General features: G+C 28.3%; 4 protein-coding genes and 1 long non-coding RNA gene across 5 annotated transcripts; all 5 read left to right on the top strand.

Moving 5' to 3' along the window:
• The first annotated feature begins 5,009 nt into the window (after nucleotides 1–5,009).
• Nucleotides 5,010–6,121, top strand: LOC145753192 (uncharacterized). The gene is made up of 3 exons (XR_014283829.1): nucleotides 5,010–5,162; nucleotides 5,246–5,353; nucleotides 5,715–6,121. It is a non-coding gene; the product is annotated as an uncharacterized LOC145753192 (long non-coding RNA).
• Nucleotides 6,122–6,518: 397 nt separating this feature from the next.
• On the top strand, nucleotides 6,519–10,275 carry LOC145752564 (RING finger protein unkempt homolog). Its single transcript, XM_082568868.1, has 3 exons — nucleotides 6,519–7,229; nucleotides 7,447–7,863; nucleotides 8,068–10,275. Exons 1-3 carry the CDS (start codon nucleotides 6,958–6,960, stop codon nucleotides 9,545–9,547), a joined length of 2,169 nt encoding a protein of 722 aa, XP_082424994.1. The 5' UTR covers nucleotides 6,519–6,957; the 3' UTR covers nucleotides 9,548–10,275.
• Nucleotides 10,276–12,780: 2,505 nt separating this feature from the next.
• LOC145753141 (uncharacterized) lies at nucleotides 12,781–14,476 on the top strand. The gene is made up of 5 exons (XM_082569536.1): nucleotides 12,781–12,885; nucleotides 12,977–13,099; nucleotides 13,328–13,446; nucleotides 13,577–13,690; nucleotides 13,970–14,476. The coding sequence occupies exons 2-5, from the start codon at nucleotides 12,987–12,989 to the stop codon at nucleotides 14,233–14,235; spliced, it is 612 nt and encodes a 203-aa protein (XP_082425662.1). The 5' UTR covers nucleotides 12,781–12,885; nucleotides 12,977–12,986; the 3' UTR covers nucleotides 14,236–14,476.
• Nucleotides 14,477–14,734: 258 nt separating this feature from the next.
• Nucleotides 14,735–18,223, top strand: LOC145751848 (uncharacterized). The gene is made up of 4 exons (XM_082567968.1): nucleotides 14,735–15,099; nucleotides 15,578–15,730; nucleotides 16,105–17,385; nucleotides 17,674–18,223. The coding sequence occupies exons 1-3, from the start codon at nucleotides 14,837–14,839 to the stop codon at nucleotides 16,730–16,732; spliced, it is 1,044 nt and encodes a 347-aa protein (XP_082424094.1). The 5' UTR covers nucleotides 14,735–14,836; the 3' UTR covers nucleotides 16,733–17,385; nucleotides 17,674–18,223.
• LOC145752582 (mitochondrial inner membrane protease subunit 1-like) lies at nucleotides 17,701–18,603 on the top strand. Its single transcript, XM_082568888.1, has 4 exons — nucleotides 17,701–17,885; nucleotides 18,060–18,182; nucleotides 18,285–18,423; nucleotides 18,583–18,603. Exons 1-4 carry the CDS (start codon nucleotides 17,701–17,703, stop codon nucleotides 18,601–18,603), a joined length of 468 nt encoding a protein of 155 aa, XP_082425014.1.
• Nucleotides 18,604–18,878: the final 275 nt, after the last annotated feature.

Here is an 18,878-nt window from a genome sequence, read left to right on the forward strand (position 1 = left end):
TACACAATGTGTAATTCCATACTTAAAGTTAATCATTGCTTAAACTACAAAGCTGTTTATTGAACATAAACTTAATCTGCTTTTATGTGTTACCTTGAAAAATAAAATAAAAGCATAAAGTCGAATTTTAAACTTTAAATTTTTTAAAAATTTGAAATATCAAAGTCATTGCGGTAGAGTGACGTCAACATTTTTTAATATCAAAATAGTTTTATTTTACTTTAGGCCTGAGCAGTTATTTAATATTATATAACGACTTTATTATATAAGAATTTAACATTGATACAGTATTTAAATATTGAAAAACTTTTTCCAAAAAAAGAAAAAAAAAAGTAAATGTTAATTGTCTTGGGATTATTACTTAATGCTTGTGGTGAACAAAGGTTATACAATAACGGATCGCTGGGTAGTACATATTTATTATTTAAATATATGTAACAAGATTATAAACAGTTCGATCTTGCGGTAAAAGTTAAACTGTACAAATTAAAAGGTTAAATGCCTGATCTTAACCAAAAAATGAAAAAATAAAACCCTAACTTTCAAAAATATTGATTTAAAACTAATTTAATTCGTAATTTAAAGTTGTTTTTAGCTATTTTATTTTTAATTTAACATTAATTTATTTTAGTAAAGTTAATTAAAATTTCCTTTTTTAAATATCTACATAACAAGATCCGCCTTTAAGATATCCGTGTAACTAAAATCCGTTTTCAAATATCCATATAACAATTTCCGCCTTAACGAAATCCGCTTTACTAAAATCCGTTTTTAATTTCCATTTAAACTCGATCCGCTTATTAAAATCCGTTTTATTTATTTCTATTAGATAATGCTGGCAAACTTACATAATATTACATAACCTAGTTTTTTTTATATAAGAGTTTAATGTTGTTATGTTCAACAGCTGCACCGGTATGTACCAGCCCTTTAGAGGTAACGTTTTTTATCCCATAACAAACAAGTTACATAAGGTTGCGTATCCCATTGCATTTGCCATTTTACCAGCGTTAAGAGAAGACACAGTTCATTCTGGCAAGATGAGTTAATTTTTTAAAACACTTAAATGTTAAAAAAAAATAAGTTTCATGTATTTCTGAAAACAACTTTACCGGATTAGTTAAATATTGATAAGCAAAAAACGTACGGAGTTTAATTTTTAATAACAACCTCCTAAAATCATAGATATTGTTTCATAAAACATTAATGGATAGAATCAGCTTTATTATAAACCATTATTTAAATACATTTAATTGACAATTTTATTTTTACATTTAATTTTACTAAAGGTAAGCTAATTCTGCTTATATTAACGATAATAATTTGAACGAATGGGCATTTCTCCGAACATTTAAATTAAGAAAAGAGATTTTACGGAATTATTTAGGTCAACATTTAAGTTAAATTAAAGAGTATTTTTTAGAAGGGAAATAGTATAAAAAAGGTTTAATAGATAATGACTTGTTGCAGGTAAATTGGCGTTTTAAGCATAAGATTTTTAATCAATCGTCTATTTGGTTAAATGCCCTTTAATAATATGTCCAAATAAATTAATCCATTTAACCTACAACAACATGGGCGCCAAATATTTTGTAAAATTACCAGCATTAACTTGTTAGTTATGTAAAAAAAAAACATATTTTGTTCTCGTGCGTAAATGATTAAAATTCACTCAATTTAAGAAGGACAATTTATTTATTTATTTATCCTGCCTTTTAGTGTTTTATGAGTAAATTAAACTTGTCTGTAAAAATATTAATGCGGGCGTTCTACAAGTTCAATCCATGACTAGTGGGATTAAATTTGTCTAATAGCATTCTAGTTCAATTTTGAAATTCATATTAAATTTGCATCAAGACATAGACTACCGCTTTGTAAAGTTAAAATGGTGGACTAATAGCAAAATATAAAGTTGACCTAAAAAGTAACTTATAAATGTTTTTTTAGAGAAATTTTAAAGAGTTTTATTTTAAATATTAAAAAAATTGAGTATATTCAAATTTTAAAATGGGGCGATTTTGTAAACAGGTTACAGTAACAATCTTGATTTTATCTGTTGTCTTATCTTGTTTTATACAAGCGACATTATCATACTCATCAAGTAAGTAAAAATAAAAAAATGTGACTTAAAAAACTTTTTTATATAATCTTAAATATAACTAACTATTTAATTTCGTTTTCTAGGGCGTAAACCTAGACATGAGAAGCGTCTTGCCGAGTATATTTGTCGAGTTACGTTCTGTAACGCAGAGGTTGAATATGGTAAAACGCCTTGCCACCACTGGAAAAACTGTAAATTTAAAATTAATTTATTTGTTTATATTTTAGGATAGTAATACCTAAAAATATAATCATGTTTTAGGCATATAGATTGTCGGAAAAACAAATTGAATTGTGTAAAAACAAAAACGTAAAAACACAATGTTTTGTTGCCATAATTGTAATAAATAAAACTAAAGTTGCCTAGGAAGCTTTTATCTTGCAGAAATTTTCTAAAAAGAATCGGTAGGTTTACTAATGTTACGAATAAGCTTAGTTTACTAAACAAACAAACGAGCAGCAAAGATTACAATAAATTTACCTTAAAAGTTTCAGAAAATCATTTTTTTAATTGTGTAATTATATTTTACTTTTTCAGATAACAAAATGTGTCAAAGTTGTCGATATCATTACTGCAAGGATATCGAATACTGCTTACAAAATCTTATGAGCCCTGCTTTATGCATTTAGTTAAAGTCCGGCCTTACTTTTGAGCAAAAATTTTCTTTTTTCCCATCAAATTGTTTTTATAACTTAAAAATAATATAAAAATAATATAAAAGCCTAAAGTCCAATTTTAAACTTTAAATTTTTTAAAGGCTTGCTGCAATAGTATTTTATATTTGGAAAGTAAATGTTTGTTTTTTAAATTGCAATAAAGGAAATTATTAGCACAATCTGACTTAGGTCATTGGCTTTTGTATATTCTTAAATTTGCTTTTTGTCTTTAACTTTTTCCATTAACCCAAGAACTAATACATTAATGAATATAAAAATAGAAAAGCTAACACAAAAATAGAATATTTTTAAAATAATTTTTATTTGTATATAAATCCTTTTATAATAAAAGTCAAAGGTTCATTTTTTACATAAAAAAGTAAGTTTTTTAGCCGTGTGCAATTCGCAACAGTGTATAAAAATTTGAAATATCAAAGTCATTGCGGTAGAGTGACGTCAACATTATTGAATATCAAAATAGTTTTATTTTACTTACGGCCTGAGCAGTTATTTAATATTATATAACGACTTTATTATATAAGAACTTAACATTGATACAGTATTTAAATATTGAAAACATTTTACAAAAAAAAGAATTTTTTTGTCTGAATAAAAAGTAAATGTTAATTGTCTTGGGATTATTACTTAATGCTTGTGGTGAACAAAGGCTGTATAATAACGGATCGCTGTGTAGTACATATTTATTATTTAAAGATATGTAACAAGATTATAAACAGTTCGATCTTGCGGTAAAAGTTAAACTGTACAAATTAAAAGGTTAAATGCCTGATCTTAATCAAAAAATAAAAAAATAAAATCCTAACTTTTAAAAATATTGATTTAAAACTAATTTAATTTGTAATTTAAAGTTGTTTTTAGCTATGTTATTTTTAATTTAACATTAATTTATTTTAGTAAAGTTAATTAAAATTTCCTTTTTTAAATATCTACATAACAAGATCCGCCTTTAAGATATCCATGTAACTAAAATCCGTTTTCAAATATCCATATAACAATTTCCGCCTTAACGAAATCCGCTTTACTAAATTCCGTTTTTAATTTCCATTTAAACTCGATCCGCTTATTAAAATCCGTTTTATTTATTTCTATTAGATAACGCTGGCAAACTTACATACTATTACATAACCTAGTTTTTCTTATGTAAGAGTTTAATGTTGTTATATTTATTGGAAGGATTTAAAGGTTGTATCAACAGCTGCACAACTATATACCAGCCTTTTAGAGGTAACATTTTTATCCCATAACAAACAAGTTATATAAGGTTGCGTATCCCAATGCATTTGCCATTTTACCAGCGTTAACAGAAGACACAGTTCAGTCTGGCAAGATGAGTTAATTTTTTAAAACACTTAAATGTAAAAAAAAAAAAATTTCATGTATTTCTGAAAACAACTTTACCAGATTAGTTAAATATTGATAAGAAAAAACGTATGGAGTTTAATTTTTAATAATAACCTCCTAAAATCATAGATATTGTTTCATAAAACATTATTGGATAGAATTAGCTTTATTATAAACAATTATTTTTATACATTTAATTGACAATTTTATTTTTACATTTAATCTTACTAAAGGTAAGCTAATTCTCCTTATATTAACAATAATAATTTGAACGAATGGGCATTTTCCCGAACATTTAAATTAAGAAAAGAGATTTTACGGAATTATTTAGGTCAACATTTAAATTAAATTAAAGAGTATTTTTTAGAAAAGAAATAGTATAAAAAAGGTTGAATAGATAATGGTTTGTTGCCGTTAGGCGATTTTAAGCATAAGATTTTTAATCAGTCGTCTATTTGGTTAAATGCCCTTTAATAATATGTCCAAATAAATTAATCCATTTAACCTACAACAACATGGGCGCCGAATATTTTGTAAAATTACCAGCATTAACTTGTTAGTTATGTTAAAAAAACATATTTTGTTCTCGTGCGTAAATGATTAAAGTCCATTCATTTTAAGAAGGACAAATTGTTTATTTATTTATCCCGTATTTTAGGGTTTTATCAGTAAATTAAACTTGTCTGTAAAAATATTGATGCGGGCGTTCTACAAGTTCAATACATGACTAGTGGGATTAAATTTGTCTAATGGCATTCTAGTTCAATTTTGAAATTCATATTAAATTTGCATTAAGACATAGACTACCGCTTTGTAAAGTAAAAATGGTGGACTAATAGCAAAATATAAAGTTGACCTAAAAAGTAACTTATAAATTTTTTTTTAGAGAAATTTTAAAAAAAGTTTATTTTAAACATTAAAAAAAAATTGAGTATATTAAAATTTTAAAATGGGGCGATTTTGTAAACAGGTTACAGTAACAATCTTGATTTTATCTGTTGTCTTATCTTGTTTTATACAAGCGACATCATCATACTCATCAAGTAAGTAAAAATAAAAAAATGTGACTTAAAAAACTTTTTTATATAATCTTAAATATAACTAACTATTTAATTTTGTTTTCTAGGGCGTAAACCTAGACATAAAAAGCATCTTGCCGAGTATATTTGTCGAATTACGTTCTGTAACGCAGAGGTTGAATATGGTAAAACGCCTTGCTACCACTGGAAAAACTGTAAATTTAAAATTAGTTTATTTGTTTATATTTTAGGATAGCAATAACTAAAAATATAATCATGTTTTAGGCATATAGATTGTCGGAAAAACGAATTGAATTGTGTAGATTTAAATAATATATAAAGTAAAAACGTAAAAACACAATGTTTTGTTGTCATAATTGTAATATATAAAACTAAAATTGCCTAGGGAGCTTTTATCTTTCAGAAATTATCTAAAAAGAATCGGTAGGTTTACTAATGTTACGGATAAGCTTAGCTTACTAAACAAACAAACGAGCAGCAAGGTTACAATAAATTTACCTTAAAAGTTTCAGAAAATCCTTTTTTCAATTGTGTAATTATATTTTACTTTTTCAGATAACAGAATGTGTCAAAGTTGTCGATATCATTACTGCAAGGATATTGAATACTGCTTACAAAATCTTATGGGTCCTGCTTTATGCATTTAGTTAAAGTCCGGCCTTACTTTTGAACAAAAATTATCTTTTTTCTCATCAAATTGTTTTTATAACGTTAATGTTTAATTTTCTTTATTAATAAATTAAATTTCCCTCAAAGAGAAACTATATGTCGGTAAAATTTTGAATACACATTTTTGGTGATTGTTTATCATTTCTTATCAGATATTCATTTTTACCACCTTCTTATAAAAACAATGCATTGTTTATATACAAATTTGACATTTTTTAGTTTTGGTGTTTTTTTTTCAATTTACGATTTTTTTCTTAATTTCAATAAATTTTGAAATCGTAAGAAATTTTACGACATTCTTACATATTTATAAACACAATTAAATCATAATCAACATACTAAAAAGAAATTATAATTTAAAATGTATCTAATTTTAAAAATGATATAAAACTTAAGAGAACTAATAGAGTAGTCTATAAAAACTTTTTTGTACATCATGTTGTCAAAGTTTTCATCCGCGAGGGCGAGGTAAAGCGCGCCTAATATTTTTAATTACTTTAAAAATAAGTATTTAGCTGCAAAAATACAAATTTAATGCTAAAACATACAAATTATACTAATATTACTGCTGGTAAGCTTAATAAATTAATTAAAAGTATGCACTTGACACCGAAAAAATAAAAGAATGTAATTTGATGACGTACATAAAGTAGGTCAACCGTAGCAAAAGTATTTACGGCTTGAGGGATTTGCGAAAAAAAACAATAAAAACAACTTTTGTTTTGATTTTAATTAGAAAAACATTAGTATGTAGTAGTTAATAATATTATTAACTGAACAACTTAACATTCTTAATTGCACTGTACAGTATTAGGGTAAAATGTAAGGCATTATTCCGAAGCCTAGCTAGTAAAAACTGTCAGCAATTGTCTCAGCGTTTTTTTAGTTTTCAATATATTGTGCAATTCCGTTTAGTTAAATCAAAGACCATTTTTATTCTAAATGGTCATAATTATTACAATGTTAGCCGCAATTTAGAAAAGGCAATTTCATTATTATTGCTTAAAACACTGAAAATTGGATTACAAAGTAAAAATTAAACTTATTTTCATGGTTAAGAACTGTACATATGATTAAGTATTCAGTAAAGCTTTAACATACACTTAACCAGTAGGTTTTCTACTGCAGCATGGCATCCACACCGCCTCAAACAGAAAAACCATTTCATTACACCTATTTAAAGGAATTCAGGGTAAATCAATGCCCGTTATTTTTGCAACACAAATGTACCCAACATCGGCCTTTTACTTGTTTTCACTGGCATTTTTCGAATCAACGTCGAAGAAGGCCGATTCGTAAGCGTGACGGGACATTTAACTACAGTGCTGACGTGTATTGTAGCAAGTACGATGAAACTACAGGAATTTGCCCAGACGGAGATGACTGTCCTTATATTCACAGGTTAACTTAATAAATCAACCTAGTTTTCAAATTTTCTACATAAATGATTGTTAGTTACCAAAGTTTTAAATCAGTTGACCCATTACTTGTTAAAAAATCCCAGCTGACTTTCTATTTAAATATAGTTATTGTTTAAATAAGTTATCTAACACCAAGATTTCTTTGCCAATAAAACCTTCTAATAATTTTTATGTATAAAGTTTTTTTTTATTTATAGAAATACAGGGGACACTGAACGAAGATATCATTTACGTTATTACAAAACTGGAACTTGCATTCACGAGACAGACTCAAGAGGAAATTGTGTCAAGAATGGGCCACACTGCGCTTTTGCCCATGGTGCCAACGACTTGCGACCTCCAGTGTACGATATTCGCGAGCAACAGAGTTCTGATCCACCTAGTGTTCAGAACTTTAACCCAAGCGCTACAGAACAGTCTAAACCAGAGCCTGTTAATCTCGGAGAAAAAATTGTTAATGATGATCCAAAATGGATGGAGGCAAATTTCGTTCTAGCTAATTACAAGACAGAAGTTTGTAAGAGGCCACCAAGGTTGTGTCGTCAAGGTTACGCTTGTCCACAATATCATAACTTAAAAGATAGAAGAAGAAATCCAAAGAAATTTAAATATAGGTAACTTAAATTTGGTTGTCTTTTGTGATATTTTCTAAAAGGTTAATAAAAGTGTTAAAGGTAGTCTGTACTTTCACAACAATATTGTTTTATTTAATATGTTGATTTATGACAAAAGTGTATAACTTGTGTACAGGGTAAATATTTGTTAAATAAATGTTAGTAAATAATTCCTTAACGTCATCTTTCTTTCATTTTCGTTAGATCAACCCCATGTCCGAGCGTTAAGCAAGGCGATGATTGGAAAGATCCTTCATGTTGCGAGAAAGGTGACAGTTGTCAATTCTGCCACACAAGAACGGAGCAGCAGTTTTATCCAGAAATCTACAAGAGTACAAAGTGCCACGACATGACACAAACCGGTTACTGTCCTCGAGGACCGTTCTGTGCATTTGCTCATGTCGAACAAGAAATAAGAATGGTAGAAGGAAATGAAAATACACAAGCAAGTGGAGATTGGAGCGAAATTGCAGATAATTCGAGTATTTTTTCAACAAATACGTTAACCCATGGTCAACCAGATAAAATAATGTCGTCGAGTTATAATCAAGTATGGGGTGGATTTGGTCAAGATTTAAGCAATGATGAAATTGGACGCGCAATCCCACAACCTTCAATTTCAATGAATGATGATTATAATATGAGTAAAAGTTTTCCTTCATGCCCATCACCGTTGAATCCAAAACCAAGATCGTCTTCAATAAGTAGTGCTAAGAATGAAAATATGTATTCAAAGGCACCGGGCTCAGAAAGAAGCGCAGTTGATACATTTATTATAAGGTCTGAAATGGTTTCAAATGGTAATTTTGGCTCAATTGGTAACACAGTTTCATGGCCTCAAAGCAGCAATAATAATATAGGAAGTTATTCAAGTATAACCTCCTCACCTCCAAGTAATAGAATGAAACAACTTAATCTTTTGAACACAGAAGCACAGCCTTTTTATCCTCCAGATGAAACGGTTGATTCTGTCGTTGGAAATGCTTTAGACGACAAAGAAAACGAAAAATTGCGACAAAGTTTAACCTCAAATTTCTGGAACACAACAACTTCAACCGATGATTCTTTATTTAAAATGTCTGACCCTGTTAATATACCAAGAGACCAGGTTATGAGAGGTAATCCAGATTCAGTTGGAATGTTTCCTTCGGCATCTTCACCAACCCAACCTTTAGGATTTGAATTTTCTAACTCGGTATCATCAGCAAAAGCAACAGGCAGATATCGTACAACATCTCAAACTATTGGGACACCGGGAAGTCAGCCAGGAAGTCTGTTAATGAGTGCTTCGCTTGGAAGTGGAATTGCTCACGATTTAGAAAGAATGCAGCAGAAGTGTAAGCAGTGGGAAGAATCCTGGAATCAGGCAAAGTCTGCGTGTGATGCTTGGAAACAAGAAGCGACATCGGCAAATAAAAGAGCAAGATTTGCCGAGGAACAAAACAAAAACGTGCAAGAACGTTGCCGCTTATTGGAGAACAATTTAAAGTTATTGTTTGAGCAGAAAGAAACGGAATCTGGGGCTTCGAGTACCCAATGTCAGTTTTTACACGAGCATTACAACAAAGAAGATCTTAAAAAATTTTCTGTCGTAGCTCTTCAAGAGATACAATCGAAATATAAATCCGACCTCGATACGGTCGAGAAAGTTATTTGGGAATTGCTTTGGCGCCCCCAAAAGTAAAAACAAATTTACAATAAACTTATTAATAATCGATTAATTTACGCGCAACGAAAATGACTTGACATAAACAAAGTAAAGATTTTTTTCTTGTAAATATTGATCCTGTTAATGCGTTTATAGAGGCATGGTGAGACTGGGAAAATTTATATTTAGTTATTTGAAACCATTTTTTTACATTAACTTTACACAACCTAACTTTTCTTTAAACTTTTGAATATAAACATAAAAAAATAATGACAAAAATAACGGAAGACATATTTCAATAAAACTTTTATATGGTATAAATAGCTTAAAACAGTTTCTACTAACAAAATGTACATTAACAAAAATTTGAAGATGTTTCGGTGATTGGGCTGTTACTTAAATATAAAACTAAAAAATATTTGAATTTTTTAAAATTTGCTTTGCTTATGTATATCAACTTGTACAATTTTTTTAAGAAAATTCTGTAAAAAATTTTTCGGGGAAACCATTTTTTTGTAAAATTAAGATTTTAATTTTTGACCAAACCATTTTAAATTTGATTTTAAAATGTACATGCGAAATATATTTTTTTACTATTTTAAAAACTTCGTTACAACAACTATATTACATGCATTTTTAAATATTTACTAGCCTCTTAAAACATTATTAACTATACTCTTTTTCTTGTTTGGCAAAATCTTAACATTCTGTACTAACTTTCAACTTAAATATTTCAATTTTCTCAATTATCATGTTGTGCCTAAACTGTAAAATTTTGAATAATCAATATATATAAATATAACTTCACCCTTGTTCTGTTATGTTTTGAACAAAAACATCTAAAACTAATAGGTAGAAAATTAGTTTTCCAAAAACAAATTGAGAAAGTTAATTGCAAATGAATAGATATTTAAATAAATAAGTAATTGCTATATGAATTTACCCTATATGTACTTTAATTTAAAAGCTTTTTTTATCTGGGCAATTATTTAACAATCAGATTATAAATATAAAGATTACCATATAGTAGGCATGTAAAAACAAGTAATTTAAATGTGATATTTGCAAAAGTCAGAGTTAAGGAAAGCTTTTAGGGTATCACGTAATTTATAAAACTAATAAAATTGTAATTCATGTTTAGTAAATCGCCTACTAGCATTTTTTATTTATAAATATAAAACGAACCAGTATTCATGAGGGGATTTCCCATTTAGAGCAAGGGTTATAACCTAATTGCAGTGACGTTTTTGTGAATGATCTTATGGTATCTTTCAAGATTACCAACAAAAACGTTTTTACCAAATGTACATATTCTTACATTTTATAAAAACGACATTTTACAATAATTTAGGTCAACATTTTTCATAAATTAAATTACTTTTCCAAGAGAAGTATAGGGTAAAAGAGGGTATTTCGGGTATACAGTTTTTAGTAAACGTCCATTTGGCAATTTAATAGATATCTATTAACTATTGCCAACAGTAAGGGAAAAAAATATATCTCCTACAAATACATACACGAATAGTTATTCAAAGTAAAACCAATTTTTTTTTTCAAATAGATATTTTTGATTTAAAAGTCATTTACGTTTTGGTAAACCCACTAGTGGTTAATCTTTTTCATACCATTTTGAAGTCAGCTAAGGACCTTTTATTTTTAATCCATACAAAAATGTATTTTTTTACATAAACGTCACGTCGATAAAAATGGTTTTGCAGAAAAAGGTTTACAGAAAGATGACATTTTTGGCACTTGTCATATCCGGTTATAACCCTTTGTTATAAAAAAGGTCCTTTTTAATCAAAGGGAAATTAAAAATAGCTAAAACAACGCAGCGAAATAAAAAATCAACACAACCTTAAATCAGAGGTCGAATCATTATTTGCTTTTCTCATAAATTGATTTTTGTATTGTCGAAGAAAATAATAAGGTCTGTGATGTAACAATGGTCTTCGATTGACGACGTTTGGAAAGCGGGCATACCATTAACAATCTTTCCGGGGCAATTATTTTTAAGATTTCTAAGCAACATGTTTACCAATTTAAGAGTATACTTGAGAAAAAAAAGATTTTTGACCAACTTGAAATGTGTGAACAGACTAATGGGATTGATATTTGCAAAGTTTTGCAAAATTGCGTGGCTTAGCAACATTTTTCGCGTCAATTAACTAAAGACAGGGTTGAATTATTGACAATACAATATGCTTATACAATAAGTTGTGCCAAAAATTTTGATAAGTTCCTGTGAAATGTTAACCATTTTACGCTACCTGCTCCGTGTTATTAGCACCTAACCTGGTTCACCCTAAGCTCAACTGTTTACAAAAACTGCGGGTATAGATGACGCGATAACGCCAAGTTACGGTTAGTTTATACAAGATAATATTGAGTGTTTAATGCCCGTTGCGCGCCATGGAAAACTAAAAATTACTTTTCTAGCTCTCGAAAAAAGTAATTATTGACAAAAACGCAAAACAATATTCGCCGAAAAATAACTGATTATATTCCGCAAAATACGCGTCTACAATACCCCATTTGTGACGTCACGGGACCCCGCGGACCTTTAATTAAGTGTTATTGAATGCTAAATCGCGTTCGACGTCAAGGGCAAAGCGAAAAGTATTTTTATCGAAACTTAACTTCCGAGATCAATATATTTGTAAATTAAACAATAAATATTTCGAATTTGCGGGTTTTTTGTACGTAAGTTGCTGCTATAAATATTTTATTTTACTATAAAGACCTGAATCGTTAAAATGAAACTCGATATTTAATTTAAAAAAAGAAAATTTAGCTACAATTTAAAATAATTTAAATAAAATTAAACTATTTCTGTTGTTATAAAAATACCTTATATTTAAGAAAATGCTTTATTTGATATGGCTTAAAAAAACATGTGTTAAATATTTAAATTAAAGGAATTTTTTAATTTTATTGTGACATTTTTTTTGACAAGTTAAATTAAAATTTTGCAAGTATTTTATTGATTAAAACTCGCGTAAAAGTCTTACATTAAAAAATTTTAAACAAAGATTGTTCTGACAAATACAATGCAACCATTATTAAAAAGACCATACGCACCGCCCCATAATAACAAAACAGTTACTACAGCTGCCTTTTAAGCCTATTTAACAAAGAATATTTTGTAAATCTTATCTATTTCGAACCATAATGAAGCAAAGTGTCAAAAATAATTTCTAAGCTGATGGAAAAAAGGGGGTTTTGACATATATTTAGTTGCGCAATTCGTGAAAACGGATAAATATAACCCAGCAAACAGAATAAGGAAAGCATTTCAAAATTTAGCGCATTCTGAAAGGAGAGGAAAAAATCGAAAAAAAATCAAGCTTTAAAATTAATTTATTGTTAAGAAGGTTTGTAATAGATAACTTAAATTTATATTTTTTTTAATTTAATTTTTATTTTAATGTTGTAAAAATGCAATTAATAGAATTTTTTTTACAGAATTGCAAAGATGAACGTTACATTTTTATTAACGATGTTTTTTATTGGTTTAATTGGATTTTCAAATTCCATTCCTCTAAGAAAAGCCGAATTTTTAAATCAATTATCAAATCATTTATTCAGGTAATATTAATATAGCAATTTTTTTTAAATTTTTGAACTGACAATGTGTTAAAAGGGTTGCTCATATAATTAACAAAAAATGAATAAAAGATCTGATACTGTATGAAAGGATTTTTCTAATGTCTAAAAACTATTAAAGATTATTAACTGTTTTATAACTTAACTAAATAGCAAAAATACTTTACTAATATTTTTGTAACCAAAATACTAAATACAACTTATCTACAGAAAGCGTTCAACAGCTGACTTAAGAATCCAACATCATGCCAGTAGGGAAAAATTTAATTTGCAACGTCAGCTTTACGTAGCCTCACTTATGGCTAAACTGAAGGGCAAACGAAGTGAAGGTAAGAATTAATTAAACAAGTTAAATAGCGCCCAAAATCACTTTCACAAAAGTGTGCGAATCATATAAGCAAATTGGTAATTTTTTTCCAATAATTTTAGCAAAAAAAAAATTATTTTGATTTTCGTTAGAATTGCCATTACAATTTCCAGAGGACTCGAACGTCAACGCCCCAGTGACGTCACCAGAAAATATCCCGGAAATGATTGACTACAAACGTGACGTAGCCAACCCAGAACTAAGAGGTGTGATGACGTCATAATTATTTTCCAATAATTATTTTAGGTATTTTAAAATGTCTTAAAATGGCCCTAAAAATAAATAAAATGGCGGAAAATAAAAAGCAAATTTAAATATGTTTCTGCCATTTTTTTTTAGGAAATTAAAAGCCTTTCAGTGAGCTAACTCCGTTTATTATGTTAAAAAAACCTGTTTTTAATAATTTTGATTAGTAGCAAGAACAGCTATTAGTTCGACAAAAAATTTTTTTTTCTTCAAACAATTTAATTATTTAAATTATACAGACTATCAATCAGACTACCAATCGTATACAGACTTACAATCGAATGAACTTAAGCAACCAGAATCAAACAAAAGAAATTTCAACCCAAACATGGAAGAACCTGGCCGATTTTATTCCTTTTTGTACGACTTGTTTGATTCTGAGCCGACCAAAAATTACGAAAACGTGAAACGTATCAACAGCGACATCTCGCGGGAGAATGATTTAAATTTGGAATCATCAAAGAGTTATAATCAAATGATGTCGTTAATGAAAAGCGAATATTAAAGTCTTTTTATAATTCAATGTATGTTGCCCAATTCTAGCGGTTTTACAAAATTATTAAAGTTTTATTGAATGTTAATTTAAAAAAAAAACAATATTAACAAAACTGGAATTTACTTTAAATGCTTTTAATTGTTGCTTACAATTTATTTATTTCTGTTTTATTATGTAAAGCGATCTTGTTAATTTATTTATTGTAGATTTTGTTAATTTTTTTTGCTTCAAATTTGTAATTTATACAATTTCGCACATTATTTCACATTTGAGTTTATTATTTGTAAATAAAAATGTTGTCTTCTATTTTAACATGGTTAATTTTGTCAGGTTACTAAAACAATGTCAAATTTAGCATATTTTTTTACCTAATTTCACCCAAATTTAAAACCCTTACACACATTTTTTTGATACAAATTTATACGAGAGAATTAACAGAAAAAGGAAAACTTAAAAAGAGAGAATAACAAATAACAATGTCGCGTCATTTCACGGTCTGGAAATAACGCTTTGATTAAATCACATGATTACAACTATTATACCCTGTATTCTCCCATAAATGTTTAATAGAATGGCGTTAGAAATATAAATAAGGCTAATGTAGATTAGAATGTCCTTATTTTTGTTTTTGGTTGGCGTTTTTATGTTATTTTACTTGTATACGACATACGATAACAAAGACCAAAAAAATGCAGATGAGACGGAAACAAAAAATGAAATTGGAAATAATTCTGATTACACCGCTATAGACGGAAAACCAAAGATTACGACTCTTTTAAAGAATATTTTGCGGGATATAATTCAACCTTATAGTAATGGATTTAATAAAAACAGAAGCTGGAACGCAATTTTCTTTCATTCATTCGCAGACAGGTTTTTATATTTTGTTTAAATAGTTGTTACAAAGCTAAGAGTGGTCTATTTATAAACCAATAAAAACATAAACTTTAACAATAAAAGTGCAAAGGGTCTACCACAATCTGGTTAATGTTAATTCAAAAAAACTTTGAACCGTATGTATACCCTACATTGAGATTTACATATCTACACTAATTAGTAAACACATGAGGCCGTGGGTTCAATCCCACTGCTCTCATGCTGTAGCGCACTTGAGTAAGGCGCTATAAACGGTATGAACTCCTGCTGAGCCAGCACTTAATCAGCAGCATAATTATCGGGCAATTATAATCTCTATATCTCAAACTGCCACAGGCATCTCGAGACTGGGTTGGAGTAACTGAGGTTACTCTATGTTTAAGTCGCGCATTCCACTTTCTCACATCGAGGATAAAAATATATACAAAAAAAATACCTTAATAACACCAAAAATTAATTTCCAACTGTAATTTAGGTTTGAAAATTACAATGACATCGTAAATGCAATGCGAGAGTCTGGGTTAAAACAGTGCCAGCTAGTATTGGGAATCGATTTTACGGCAAGTAATGAATGGCAAGGCAGAACAACCAATAATGGACATTCACTTCATCACTTTTATTCAAAAAAGTAAATTTTAACATTTTTAAACATTCAAAAAACTTTCCTATTTGCCAAATCTTTTTTTCATATTTAATTTGTTGCAAGAAAAGTTGTGTTTTATGCCAAGCATGTAATTTTATGGCAAGCATGTAATTCTATGCCCCAAATAAAGCTTAATTAAGTTGACTAAGTCTTTTACAAATTTTGTTTTAATCAAAATTAAATTAGCTACTGCAAAAAAAAGATTTAATCATTTTTTTCATTCATGTTTTATTAGTATATATATACTTTTTTAAACTACTGAAACTAAACAGTTTATTAATTATTAACAAGCATATTTTTCAATTTTAAACAAAAGTTTGCAACTTTCTTTTAATCAATTATTCATACATTTTATTCAGAAATCACCAAAATCCATATATACATGTGTTAACGGTTCTAGACCAAACTTTACGTCAATTCTTAGCCCCAAAATACAACTACCCTACTAATCAAGATCAAAATATTCATGTTTACGGTTTCGGGGATTCAATAACAAAAGATCAAACTGTATTTAACTGTAGCAAAACTGAAACCTGTCCAAACTTCTCTGAGGTCATTTCAAGTTACAAAGAATCTGCAAGTCGTGTGATGCTTGGCGGGCCGACCAGTTACGCACCAGTCATTCACAAAGCAATTGAAATTGTCAAACACTCAAGTGAATATCATATTTTAATTATTATCGCAGACGGTCAATTTGTTGACTCGAAACCCACTGCAGATGCAATTGTCGCTGCATCTTTTTACCCCCTTAGTATAATAGTAGTCGGGGTAGGAGATGGACCTTGGCATGATTTACAACAGTTTGACGACTGGCTACCTCAACGGGAATTTGATAATTTTCAGTTTGTCGAATATGCAAAAATATTGCGAGAAGCACACGGCAAAAATATTGAAACCTTATTGGCACTTCATATTTTAATGGAGGTGCCCGATCAATTCAACATAGTCAAAAAACTGGGTTATTTGAAAAAGGATACAGCTGTTTAAACTAACAATATTTTAATTTTTGTAATTAGTGACTTACACTACTATATTTTTTTTATAAGCAGTAATTTTTATGAAAATGCAATAAATATTTTTATTTTGTTTTAAACATCATTCTAGTACTACCAAATCAATCAACAGTTTTATATGTTTGTAATTTTTATATTGTTTTTTTTGCACTATTTTAATTTTATGCATTTTCATTCCTATGTTTCAAGTGTTAAATGATCAGCAAACACTTTAAAAACAACACTGTCATTACGTTGTACTATCATATTTGCTTATCTAATATTTGTTTTGTATTTTATTGGTATACTAAAAACATTTTAAATTATGTATGTTCCTTAGTTAGTTTCTTATTTAAAAGACCATTAAAATTTGCACAAACTTACCATGAAGTTAAGTTAACATATATTGGACTAACAAAAGTAAAACAAATAAATTTGCCTTTAACCAAAACAACAAACACAACATTACAGTGTTTAGATAATGACTAACATTGATATAGTTGGTAATGTTAAATAAATCATGCCAACTTATTTCAAAGCTTTGCTACAATACAATATGTTTTGTTAGTAACCGTTTTATTATTTACATTTCTTAGATGAATATTGTTTTTAACATTTTTGGGTTAATAAACTGATATGTGAAGGCAGGTAATGTTATGTTTTTTTTAAAACTGTTTTTATTTTACCTATATAAGGTACTTTCTAAAAACCTGTACTATTTAAAAAACTATTTTCATATTAAACACTACTAAAGAAACTCATACAAACTAAAGAAACTCATACAAACTTGCATAAAAATCCTTTTCTATAGAAAAGTTATACACAAACAATAAACTCGTTGTATCTTAGCATACAATTAAACCCCCTTTGTACATTTAACTTACCATATAAAAAATTATAATATATTTCTTTACAAATTGACATTTTTTTGTACAGATCACAATTAAGCAAATGAATCCAAAAATGTCATTTTTACGCAAATTTGTAACCCCACTCTTACAAGGTTGTGGGATCAGTATAATTGGGTATACAGTAATTGATTCTTTTATGGAAATTGCTGTGTTTCATGGATCTTCAATGGAACCAACTATATATGAAAATGATGTCGGTATTTGTGAAAAAGTTACATCATTTAAGAATTTTAAAAGGTTGCTAATTATTTTAATTTTATCCTCTTTGTTGAAATAAAAAAATTAATTGGCCTTTTTAAACAATATTTTTACAAGTAATTATGTTTAAAAAATGTAATTTAGATAAATTTGTTATTGGAGTACCATTTATGTAAATACTGTACCCGAGTGTTTATTTATTTTATTTTTTAGAGGGGATGTAGTGGTAGCAATCTCACCAGAAAGTCCTAATATTAAAATTTGTAAACGAATAGCTGGGTTGGAAGGTGATAAAATTACATTTATACCCCCCACAATTTCAAACCAAATACTAGGGTAGGTTTTAATGCACAAAACTAAATGTACTAAGTTTTATTGCAAGAGTAACCCTCAAAAAAAAGTTGCATTAGAAGATTAACTATATTTTTTAATTTATAGAAGTCTTCATACAACTGAGAGATGTTTTGTGCCTCGTGGCCACATCTGGCTTGAGGGTGACAACGTTGCCAATTCTCAGGATTCAAGACACTTTGGGGCAGTGCCTCTAGGTCTAGTGACAGCAAGAGTGGCAGTAAGGGTAGGTTTGCAACAAATTAAGTTTTATAATTTTTTATAAAAACCTTAATTTTGATGTACAAAAGACCAGGGTTTTATTATTGTAGATTCTGGTATGCTTAAAATATTTTTGATGTATCTAAATTTGCATACAGGATATTTTTTTTTGTTTTTTTTGAAGCTCCATTCTGTAAACCTGTAATAAAAAACTAAAATTAGCAAAAAGATTAATTAAATTAATAAATGATTGAAATTAAACTTACCTTTTTATTGGATTTTGAAGACTTTTGTAACTTTATGAAATTGGATTTAAAATTTCTATTATTTTTTTAGATTTTTCCCAATTTTAAATGGTTTGATTCTGTAAAAACAACATCCTAAAATATGTGTTCGAATTTCATTTATTTGTTTTCCAAAAATTAAAAAAAAACATGAGACAATTGAGAAGAAAGTAAAATTTTGACCACATTTGATTTC

This window comes from Corella eumyota, chromosome 5 (assembly GCF_963082875.1).
Source record: "Corella eumyota chromosome 5, kaCorEumy4.1, whole genome shotgun sequence".
NCBI classification, from domain to species: Eukaryota; Metazoa; Chordata; class Ascidiacea; order Phlebobranchia; family Corellidae; genus Corella; species Corella eumyota.

Excerpts from the sequence above, each read along its gene's own strand:
- LOC145752564 (XM_082568868.1), top strand. The coding sequence starts at position 6,958 with ATGGCATCCACACCGCCTCAAACAGAAAAACCATTTCATTACACCTAT. Across the intron at positions 7,230-7,446 it reads GACTGTCCTTATATTCACAG|AAATACAGGGGACACTGAAC; the intron begins GTTAACTTAATA and ends TTTTATTTATAG. Across the intron at positions 7,864-8,067 it reads CCAAAGAAATTTAAATATAG|ATCAACCCCATGTCCGAGCG; the intron begins GTAACTTAAATT and ends CATTTTCGTTAG.
- LOC145753141 (XM_082569536.1), top strand. The coding sequence starts at position 12,987 with ATGAACGTTACATTTTTATTAACGATGTTTTTTATTGGTTTAATTGGA. Across the intron at positions 13,100-13,327 it reads TTATCAAATCATTTATTCAG|AAAGCGTTCAACAGCTGACT; the intron begins GTAATATTAATA and ends ACTTATCTACAG. Across the intron at positions 13,447-13,576 it reads GAAGGGCAAACGAAGTGAAG|AATTGCCATTACAATTTCCA; the intron begins GTAAGAATTAAT and ends GATTTTCGTTAG.
- LOC145751848 (XM_082567968.1), top strand. The coding sequence starts at position 14,837 with ATGTCCTTATTTTTGTTTTTGGTTGGCGTTTTTATGTTATTTTACTTG. Across the intron at positions 15,100-15,577 it reads TTTCATTCATTCGCAGACAG|GTTTGAAAATTACAATGACA; the intron begins GTTTTTATATTT and ends ACTGTAATTTAG. Across the intron at positions 15,731-16,104 it reads CATCACTTTTATTCAAAAAA|AAATCACCAAAATCCATATA; the intron begins GTAAATTTTAAC and ends CATTTTATTCAG.
- LOC145752582 (XM_082568888.1), top strand. The coding sequence starts at position 17,701 with ATGTCATTTTTACGCAAATTTGTAACCCCACTCTTACAAGGTTGTGGG. Across the intron at positions 17,886-18,059 it reads TCATTTAAGAATTTTAAAAG|AGGGGATGTAGTGGTAGCAA; the intron begins GTTGCTAATTAT and ends TTTATTTTTTAG. Across the intron at positions 18,424-18,582 it reads CAGCAAGAGTGGCAGTAAGG|CTCCATTCTGTAAACCTGTA; the intron begins GTAGGTTTGCAA and ends TTTTTTTTGAAG.